Source organism: Astatotilapia calliptera, chromosome 7 (assembly GCF_964374335.1).
Source record: "Astatotilapia calliptera chromosome 7, fAstCal68.1, whole genome shotgun sequence".
NCBI lineage: Eukaryota > Metazoa > Chordata > Actinopteri > Cichliformes > Cichlidae > Astatotilapia > Astatotilapia calliptera.
Genome location: NC_137428.1, coordinates 62621312 through 62631698, shown reverse-complemented (window position 1 = coordinate 62631698; position 10387 = coordinate 62621312). Strand labels below are relative to the sequence as shown.

General features: G+C 39.9%; 2 protein-coding genes across 5 annotated transcripts in view; one reads left to right on the top strand and one right to left on the bottom strand.

Moving 5' to 3' along the window:
* The first annotated feature begins 78 nt into the window (after positions 1 to 78).
* On the top strand, positions 79 to 4582 carry LOC113026987 (cocaine esterase-like). Of its 4 annotated transcripts, none has more exons than XM_080304836.1 (13): positions 79 to 328; positions 1591 to 1783; positions 1863 to 2004; positions 2326 to 2459; positions 2586 to 2739; positions 2827 to 2925; positions 3032 to 3130; positions 3288 to 3431; positions 3516 to 3599; positions 3683 to 3830; positions 3924 to 4073; positions 4182 to 4254; positions 4328 to 4582. In XM_080304836.1, the coding sequence occupies exons 1-13, from the start codon at positions 253 to 255 to the stop codon at positions 4512 to 4514; spliced, it is 1683 nt and encodes a 560-aa protein (XP_080160962.1). In that variant the 5' UTR covers positions 79 to 252; the 3' UTR covers positions 4515 to 4582. The 4 variants fall into 4 exon arrangements, with proteins under 4 accessions (XP_080160962.1, XP_080160961.1, XP_026032137.2 ...); XM_080304835.1 differs by having other exon boundaries at positions 120 to 328; positions 2827 to 2931; XM_026176352.2 differs by lacking the exon at positions 79 to 328 and adding an exon at positions 1110 to 1275 and having other exon boundaries at positions 2827 to 2931.
* Positions 4583 to 4983: 401 nt separating this feature from the next.
* fbxo31 (F-box protein 31) overlaps positions 4984 to 10387 on the bottom strand; it is a 12147-nt gene continuing 6743 nt past the window's right edge. Inside the window, exons 3-9 of the mRNA XM_026176363.2 lie at positions 10250 to 10326; positions 9971 to 10138; positions 9764 to 9838; positions 9535 to 9644; positions 9255 to 9408; positions 7175 to 7542; positions 4984 to 6751 (exon numbers count right to left, since the gene is read on the bottom strand). Coding sequence (XP_026032148.2) covers positions 6529 to 6751; positions 7175 to 7542; positions 9255 to 9408; positions 9535 to 9644; positions 9764 to 9838; positions 9971 to 10138; positions 10250 to 10326 — 1175 coding nt within the window. The 3' untranslated portion in view covers positions 4984 to 6528. The remainder of the gene's footprint in view (positions 6752 to 7174; positions 7543 to 9254; positions 9409 to 9534; positions 9645 to 9763; positions 9839 to 9970; positions 10139 to 10249; positions 10327 to 10387) is intronic.

The following is a 10387-nucleotide window of genomic DNA, read 5'->3' as shown; positions in this document are numbered from 1 at the left end:
TCCCTCAACACGCAGCCGTCTGCGTAACCTACAGGCAACGACACTGACTGACTTGACAGCAGTGGGACAGACAGTTTGCTGTACTTTGATCGCTTTTTGCTGTGCCTTAAAATCAGTGCAATCCAGTTACACCCCGCAGGATACAGTACATGCGCTTACAAGGAGACTGCTTCATATGAGGAAGCCCTACTTCTCTTGGCTTTTCTCTCACTTTTTGCACAATCGTGTGTCGTAATCTGCCCCAACACCACCATGACGTGCCATGCCAGGCAGACTTTTTGCTCTCTAATGCCAGTTTTATTTCTCTGTGTTGCTGCAGACCTGGACGGTGAGTAAGAGGAAACACTTCTTTGAACATTGACATTCGTGCTTTTGCGTTTGTTGATCTATAGAGCACATTTCATTCATAATGATGTAAATCCAAGCCCATCATGTATTCATGATTTGAATCCTGGGTTGTGCGAAATCCTAGAAATACACCTTAGACAAAGTGAATCTGTGAACTAAGGTGTAGGTCTGTTAGGTTATGTTGTGGTGATCGTCGGGTTGGGGGATTTGTGTTCATACTGGAGTTCAAAATTAAAAGCAATGGAAGATGGACAAGAAAAGTTCAAAGCCATCAAGTCCCCAGTTTAGAAAAAAGAGAAAAGAAGAGGAGGAGAAACGAGCAAAAGATGCAGGTAAGCAGGCTAGGACCGCCACTGCATCTATACCAGGGGTGGGCATGGTGTCCCTGCAGGTTTTAGATGCGTCCTCGAACCAACACAGCTGATTTAAATGGCTCCTCAACGTGTCCCGAAGTTCTCCAGAGGCCTGGTAACGATCATGTGATTCAGGTGTGTTGACCCAAGGTGAGATCTAAAACCTGCAGGGACTCCGGCCCTCGTGGACTGAGATTGCCCACCCCTGTCGACCTTTTTTTTGCTCATAAATACCTTTATGAAAAGTGATCACCCTCGCAAAAAAAAAACCCACATAGATTTATCCAGGTAGTAAAAACAATTTCCGCGTTTAACTCATCCTAAATGGAAGAAGTGAGATTGTTTTTCTGTCGATTAAAATTGGTGGAATCACGTGACACCCTGCACGCTATATTAAGTCTTAAGTTACGCGGAGGAATCTGCATGAGGACGGACTGCCTCTCCTGGCACTTAGTTTTTGCAAAGTCGCCGATTGTTGTAATGTGTATCAAGACCACAATGAAGTCCAATGCAAAGCTGAATTTCTGGTTTTCAATGTCCGTTTTATTTCTCTGTGTTGCTACACAGCTGAGAGGTAAGTTAAAGTGAAACGCTTCTATGAACAATGACATCTGTGCCCTTGTGTTTATCTCTGGACTGTGCACCTCCAGCTGTATGTCCATAACTGGATCAAGGACACACATGGTTTATATTAACTGGCTCTAGTATTTCATTACTGATCTTCACATAGCTGGGTGACTGTAATTTGATGGAAGCTACAAATAAATAAGTAGTTCTTTTTTCCCCCTGCTTTTTACAACTATAAGTATTTTTGAAATCTGAAATATTAGATTTCATAAATCATGAAGCTTTATGTTATGATTCTCACTGATTTCTAATATCCTGACAGCGCCTGTAGTCCACACAAAGCTCGGGAGCCTGAAAGGTGAGTATGTGAGTGTGAAAGGGAAGGAGACTGGCGTCCATGCCTACCTGGGTGTCCCATTTGCTAAACCACCCCTCGGCCCTTCCTTGAGACTGGCTCCACCTCAGCCTGCAGAAAGATGGGAAGGAGTAAGATATGCCACTAAACAGCCACCAATGTAAGAAACATGTGCTTCAGTTGTTGTAAAACACAGTTTGAAAAACATCCAGCATTTATTAAATGTTTTTATTTTTCAGGTGCATACAACCTGAGCGATTTGCTTTGGCACTGCTTGATAAACTCGGTTTCTTGTTGGCTGATATCCCAGACATCTCTGAAGATTGCCTTTACCTCAACATTTACACTCCTGCTAAAAGAGCTGATGATGCCCAGCTCCCAGTAAGAACCTTTTGCTGTAGGTTTTGAGCCTTGCTGGTCATTGCTGAAGAAATTTTCAGTGACAGTTGGTTTCCTTTTAAGGATTTTCATATGACAAAAAAACACCCCCTTTTAGAGCCAGTTGCAATGGGTTTGCCTTTATACCCAAATATTTTTTGTTTATCTTAAACATTAATTTAATACTTATTAATTGAGACTCATGCAGTGTGCTTAGCAGGCACAAAAATTGCTTTGAAAGAAAAATAAGAATGAAGAATCAAAAATATCTGAGTTTTTTTTTTTTGTTTTTTTTGTTTGTTTTTTTTTTTTTTTTTCCCCCAGGTCATGGTCTGGATCCATGGTGGAGGCCTCACAGTAGGATCAGCTTCAACATATGATGGATCTGCCCTGGCTGCTTACCAGGACGTGGTTGTGGTTCTGATCCAGTATCGCTTAGGACTTCTGGGTTTTCTCAGGTAAATAAACTTAAGTTACCAAATTAGAACATACTGTTGTCCTGTTCTTTTCCATTTTCAAAGACTGCTCACCTTCACCAACTCTAAATTTAGCTTAGTATGCCATTCAACTCTTTGTTTTATCAGCACCGGAGATGAGCACATTTCGGGGAACTTTGGCCTGCTCGATCAGATTGAAGCTCTCAGGTGGATCCAGCAGCACATTCACAGCTTTGGAGGAGACCCAGGATTAGTTACTATATTTGGAGAGTCTGCTGGTGGAGTGAGCGTGTCTCTTCTGGTAAGAATCTACAGTTAGAGGAACTTTATATAAACTTTTGCTGTGGAAACCAACCTTTAATATGTGATGTGTTACTTGAATCACCAGCTCCTGTCACCACTGTCTGATGGGCTGTTTCATCATGCAATTGCTGAGAGCGGCACAGCTGCAATGGATTTACTTGTGGAAAATTATCCTCTACTAAAGGCACAGGTTTATTATGTTATTCTGGGGGATGTTAATCATTTTTCATTGTAAAACAGTAAGAATAATGCAACAGGTTTGCTTTTCTAAATTGATATCTTTTCACCAGGAGGTTTCAAATGCATCTGGCTGCAGCCTTAAAAGCACAAAGACGTTTGCTGATTGCATAAGAAGCCTTGATATTGATACCATAGTGGATTTTACCAAGGTAAATTACTGGGTGGAAACCTGATGTGGATTTCTGATTGGCTGAACAGTCTCATGATGTCTCTTAAATAACTCAAGGGAACTATTTTTACTTATTTACTTATCTTTTACTGTTTTACGCTATTGGAATTTTTACTTTTGTGCATTTTATTCACAAGGACCGACGGTTAAGATGTCCTGTAAATGTTGATGGGCATTTCCTGACAAAACCTGTGGATGAGCTGTTTCGTAAACATGAACTCCTCACTGTACCATTCATGATGGGTGTGAATAATGATGAAGCGGGATGGATGCTAAAAAATGTAAGTGCCCATCAAAATTTGATATCTTATTTTTGTTTAAACCGGCAATGTTAAGTGCAGCAAGGTTTTTATTCTTTCTTTTAGTTATTCATTAGTGTTCCACAAAATTGGGCAGAAGGAATGGATCGGGCACAAGTCATCAATGCAATGGCCTTCTTCTATCCCAATGTAAAGCACACACTGCCTGATATCACAAAATGAACCCAACCTGCTCAAGCATCTTTCACTGATGTGTTCTTTATTTCCTTAAGCCTAAAGATGCATTCATCAAAAATTTGATAATTGATGAATATATTGGAAACGGTGCCAACCGTGTGAAAAACCGAGATGGGTTCTCTGAGGTTACTGCAGATATTATATTCAATATTCCAGTCATTAAAACTGCTAATGCGCACAGAGGTAACTTTTATAGATTAATGCACATTTATCTAGAAACAATTATTTCATATTTACCGCTCTTACTAAGTGTGACACTTGTTTGTCTAATTCTAGAAGCGGGTGCTCCTGTATACCTGTATGAGTACCAGCATTCCTTGAAAATGGTGCAGAAAAGAAGACCGAGCTTTGTTGGGAGTGATCATACAGATGAAATTTTTACAGTGATGGGATTTTGCTTCACAACTACCCACGTTAAACTGCCTCGTGAGTGAAACCTAAAAAGTTTAATCTAAGCATGAGATATTTGGTTTGTTAGTTTTTGGGGTTTTCTGGGGTTGGAGTGCAGGATTTTTTACAAGATTATCACTTTAGATCCATGCTTTGTGGAGGAGGAACAGTTGAGCAGAACCATGATGAGCTACTGGGGCAACTTTGCTCGCACAGGGTAAGCTTACATATTTTAGTATACTGGGAGATAATACCACATTGTTATATCGTGTATATCTGTCTGCGTGTAGGTCTCCTAATGGGCACGACCTTGTCCACTGGCCAAAGTATGAAGCAGATGAAAAGTACCTGGCGATTGGTTTAACAACGCAGGTAACTGCTCAGCACCTGAAGAAGGAGCGCTTTGTCTTCCTGACTCAGACCGTGCCAGAGAAGCTCAAACGGCATGAGGAAAATGCAAAACGCAGCGAGCTGTAGAAAACTCGCATCTCTTCTGTTACGTCAGTTTTTGATATCATTACCAAATAATAAAATGCATAAATTAATCACTTATGACTTAATTGCCTGCCTTTCCATTCTACATTCACACAACTCATACTAGCCAGTAAACTATGGTTAATAGATGTGCGATTCAGTTCTGCTGCTTGTAATCGGGGTTTAAAGTGTTTTAATTAATTTCATTTTCATAGCACCAAATCAGAACAACAGTTTTCTCAAGGTGCTTTATAATGCAAAGTAAATGCCTCAGAGTAATCAGCCAGATGATCACCTTATGAGCAAGCACTTTGGTGACAGTGGAAAGGAAAATCCCTTGTAACAGGAAGAAACTTCTGGCAGAACAATGGCTCAGGCAGGAGTGACTATTTGCTGGATCGGCTGGGGGTGAGAGTAGATGACAATACACATGCAAAACGGTGTGAAATAAACAGATGTGACAACCTGGTTCTTTTCTTTTTTTTTTTTTTTTTTTTTCCCTCTTTTGTTTATTCATTACTGAGAAGAGCGCTTAAGCTGAAAAGCTCCCTGAAGTCTGATGTGAGCAGTTCAATAGGTCAAACTTAGTTTTCCACAAATTCAGGCATATGGCATTTAAAATAGTACAAAGCAACACTTTTAAAAGGCAAATTATTCAAACAGCTGGGTTACAGAGAAAATAACTTATCAAACAAATTCACTAAAGTTGAGATGGAATTTAATGGAGGGACAAAAAGGAAACACAACAACGCTTTAGCAGATATCTATTTTTTGCAAATATTAGTAAAGCTGCAGTCTGATATAAAAGTGCTGGCCAGTGGTTTTCAAATGATTCAATATATTGCCCAGAAAAGTGCACTTGGAGTAGGAAAGCTACTGGGCATCACCATCAGGCCATAATGAGACATACAGACACTTACTTGGTACTGCGCTGTTAGATCGTATAATGTTCAGCTACTAGGTCTAGAATTTAAAACAACTGGGAAACCTGTAGGGAATAACTTTGCAGGTATAAAGCCAGGCAAACACTGTGTCAGCCATTAAACGAACAAACTCAATACATTTCAAAGGTAAGTGAAGCTTCAGTTTCATACCATAGTTACAGAAGCACAAACTGTCTAACGCTGATACTTTGAATAAATCCAGATTATGTATCTGTTATCGTTGTCACATTACAATTCCTTTTTCCATCTTACATAATAATTCAGGTGTGGTGATAGTAAGCATGTCTGATGTTGCTGAAGGACATAAACGTCTGACCAACGCTGGTTGATGTAAGTACCGTGTTTGATAAGACGGCGGGTGAACAGTTAGAAAATTGCCCGCTTGTAAAACATATTCAGCAATTCTATTTGACACCATACAATGAATGAAACTTAAAACACGTTTGTTGTACTTAATACTCGTCTGTCCTTGTATCACTAATGTCGGGCAAAGAGAAACACCTGAGATGCTGTCTTTTCTAAAGTCTGGATGTCTCTAAAGGAAAAAACTGAGGGGGAAAAAGGCATGCTGCTTTATTGAAAACAAAACTGGTTCAGATAGTGGTTATGAGTGTAAATAAATGCAGCATGCAGTTTAATATGTTGGGCACTGAACTCAGTATAATACTATATTATATAGTAGAATACATTGGACACCTTTGTCTTCTTCAAGCACTGCCAAGTACAGACATGGATTTAGAATCAGAGGCACATACAGTTTGATCTATAATAAATGGTGTCATTCCTTTGTTCTTTTTTTTTTTGTCCTACAGTGAATAAATCAATTTGTGACCTGTTATCATGCTGCACTGGAGGATTAAAGTCATACGTTAGGTGAAGACAAACAGTGACACGGGCAGCCTTTCAAAGAGTTTGGATTGGAACAAGCTAAAGTTAGATGGTAACACCTAATGCCTTTCAAACTCTTAAGTTAATCATGATAGTATCGTTGCCAGCAGAAGACAGAGGTGTAATTGTGTAGAATGGTTGTTATGATGGCTATTACTGTGGGAGGAGACTTAAAGCTTGGTGCATCAGGATGTCCAGGACTGCATGTTGCGCAGCATGGCCTCAAATCGCTCCAAGTCGGGGGCATGAGCGTGAGGTAAGTTGTCCGTCAGGCGACTGTACAGACTGAAAGACTTCAACTCCAGCCAGATGAAACCAAACCGGTCCTTATCAAACAGCACAAAGAGCCCCGGGGTGCGCTCCGGACTTGTAAAGCCATGCCCAGCAATCAGGCCTGTCCCATAGAAGCTGAAAGAGAGATACGTGTCCTCATCGATTAATACATTTTGTTACATATATTGACTGGTTCATAAACGTACACTATGCACAGGATATTAAAAGCAATAGTGAAGACGTCTTGATGCATTCTCAATCATCCAGGAAAGTAAATCTCCAAAAAGTTGATTCTGTTCATCTGGACGTAGCGTTTTGTGGACGTAGCGTTCAGTCTCGACTGAAGAAGTCACTTGGATGAGTGACGAAACGTTTCTCCCACAAAATGCTATGTCCAGATGAACAGAATGAACTTTTTGGAGACAATAGTGAAGACCAGTATTTTCCTTCATTGATGAATTAATTGTGACCATTACCTTAATATCATTGCCCTTTATGGTAAATGCCTTTCAAAATATTTTGAATTCTGTAACAAAAGCCTGTTAGCCAAATCCTCACCATTTTCTGCAGGTGCGAGGGTACTCCTCGTTGCGAGCCATGACCCCCATAGGCAAGACAAAAGGCTGTGTTTCAGGATTGGATCTGCTACTGTGACTAGAGTCACAGCTGTCTGAACAAGCACCGTGATCTGACTCCATCTCCTCTGCTGCGCTGGAACCACCACAGGCCCCTTCAGCTGCACATCTACCTGTGGCAGAAGTGCCATTTTCCTTTTGTTCCTGCTCCCTCTGTACTTCCTCATGCACTCCCATTACTAGCCGTGACAGCTCCTCAATGTTACACTGTTGCTCCAAGTCTGGGAGGACCACAGGCCGACACAGGTTAACATCCAGTGTGAGCTGCCCTGCAGGAACATTGGGATCTCCCTGCAGGAAACCATAAAATCAGAGTATGCACCATGAGTAGATTTACATGCAATTTAAATCCACAGTCTTGAAAAAGAAAAACCCATTTTCAGTTCTAAGGTTTTATGTATCACAACATAATTGGGAAACAATAGAATAGAATTCAACTTTATTGTCATTGCACATGTCAGAGGTACAAGGCAATGAAATGCAGTTTGCATCCATCCAGAAGTGCTTTAGCCATAATATAGATATATAAACAAAAAAAACCACCAAGTCTTAACCAGGTCTGAATGTTATTTAAAGACTATCTCAGATTAACAATACCACATGATACCATTACACAGCATCTTATTTATTTAACAAAAATACAGAAGTGGCGTGTGAAAAAATAAGTGTACACTAGATTCAACAGAAACCAATGTTAGCAGCATTAACTTCAAGTAACTGTTTCTGTATGACTTATGTATGACAACTCATACCCTGGATATGCTGAATGTGTTTGCTGAAACTGGTGCTGTGCATTATGGCCAAACAGGGTATTGGGCCTCATTTACTACAGTGTGCATGCACAAATCTGTGCATAAATTGTGCACACGAATGTTTCAGGCACAAATCTGTGATTTTAGAAAATTTTTGTGCCTGAATTTGTTGGTACTTTAGGAATAAATTTAGAAGTCCCTCTGACCATGCACTGCACCTAAGGAATTTAAACAAAGGTCTTTAAAATGCACACTACTACTAGTGATACTAATAATAACAATAACACTTATAGTTATTATTAATATTGGCTTTTGGTTGGACACAAAGTGCTCAGAATTACAAAAAAGGGATGTAAAGAAAACAAAATACTATCACTAAGGAAAAGCACAGCCACTGTTCGGAGGAAACTCATTTCCGCTGTTCATATCCTTTCAGTCACTAACCAACATTCATGACCCTAGGTGAGGGTGAGGGTGAGAACTTTTGAGAGTGAAAGTATTTTTTGCGTATGGCAAAAACATTTCCACACAAATATAAGTAAGTGAGGCCCACTGTTGCAGAAGTCTTGTGGTTTGTTCAAATTATACTTTGGAGACCTAAGCTGTGCTGACATGTTCTTTTTAGAGAGAAGAGGCATTCTCCTGTCACCCCTTGCAAATATGCCATCAGAATCAGAATTAGAATCAGAGCCATACTTGTTAAGTCATTTTCTAGTTGTGCTGTAATGAATTTTAACATTTAACATGCTAACTAAAGCATGCAGAGTCTGAGATGTAGCTCTTGGGTTTCTTGCAATTTTTACTTGCAAGTACTGCAGGGTCTGATCTTAGGGTAAATTTGCTAGGATGTCGACTCCTGCAAAGATTTGTTGTCTTCAACTTCTGAATGATCTCTCTTATTGTAGAATGATGGACTTGAAATTGTTTGGAAATGGCTTATTTTACTTTGCAGATTGCTGCTCACACTCACTGGTGATCAGTTAATCAAGTGCTTTTAATTAGCAGCACGTGGTTACTACTTACCGTCTTAGTTGCTACAAAAGCATTAAGTGTGCACTTAATTTTTCACACACTTCCAGAGTTTTGGCTTAGTTTTAATTAAAGAGATAAAAGACACAATGTAACATGTTATATCTTGTTGCTCCTCTAAGAATGCATGAACAGATTGAGGGATTTTAAGCTGCAGGGCCCACATTTAAGAATCACTTTCATTTAAAATGAGTACAACCACTAATAATGATTATTACTTACAGTGAGTTTGGTTGCTCTTGCAGACATTCCATGGAAACTAAGCATGACAATCTCCAAGCCATGACTACCATAGGTGCCTTTGAAAAGGCCTGGCTGCAGCAGATCAGAGGGCTTTGCAGGTGGCAGGTAGATCCTTCGGTATGTCAAGCAGTTACTGTCATAGGAAAATAGATGAAAGCATACAGGTTTATTTAGGCATATTACAATCATTATCATTTTAACATGGAAGTACAACAGAGAAAATGCACGTAAGCAAAAAATAAATACAAAAAATGCATACTCATATTGACTAGTATAAATGAACTTCATTAGGATAAGCTCCTGCATGTGCTCATGAAATATTTCTTCCAGTGTCCTCCCCCATTCTTCCTCCAACCATGTCCTGAACTCCTGCACAGACACACACATCGTAAAAGGTTGATAACAGTCCCTGAATTTCACCATCATCAGCATGCATGGGCTTTAAAAGATAGCATACACTGTAAAGGTAGTAAAGGTATTTGACCCACCTCCTGTCTGCCTCCTGGCATGCGGTGATGGTCAGTCTGGTTACACTTTGTTGAAAATTCATCCTTCTTTACTGTCTATATATAACAGAATATAAGACATATAAGAGAATTACATACTTTGATAAGATATTAAACTCAAACCAACATCATCTATTTGTGTCAAAAAAGACAGTATCACTCCGCTTTTTCAAATGTGTAAACCCTTACCTGTATGTCTCCTTTGTGAGGACCTTTGTGTCCATACATGCACTCCACAGTGGCCTTGTTGCTCTCCATCATGTGGATCTGGAAGAGTGGGCGCCTTCTCATGGGGTCCTCCACGCGGGGGTCGTGAGGTGGCAAATACATCCAGCCAATGATGAACAACCCGTCCACCTGAATGAAACATATTTTGAAGAATTTACCTGCACTACCTAAATTATATGTTCCTTTATACCAATATTTACTATATGTAGCAGTTTTGTGCAAAAGAGGAAAACTACCTACCACAACATTGAGCAATCCACCATAAGGGCCAATGTCAGGCTGCCATAGGCCCAAAATATGCCTGTATGGGTAAAGTACTGTAAAACAAGAGCATAATAACACACCATACAAATCATTATATGCACTGCTTCACTTGAG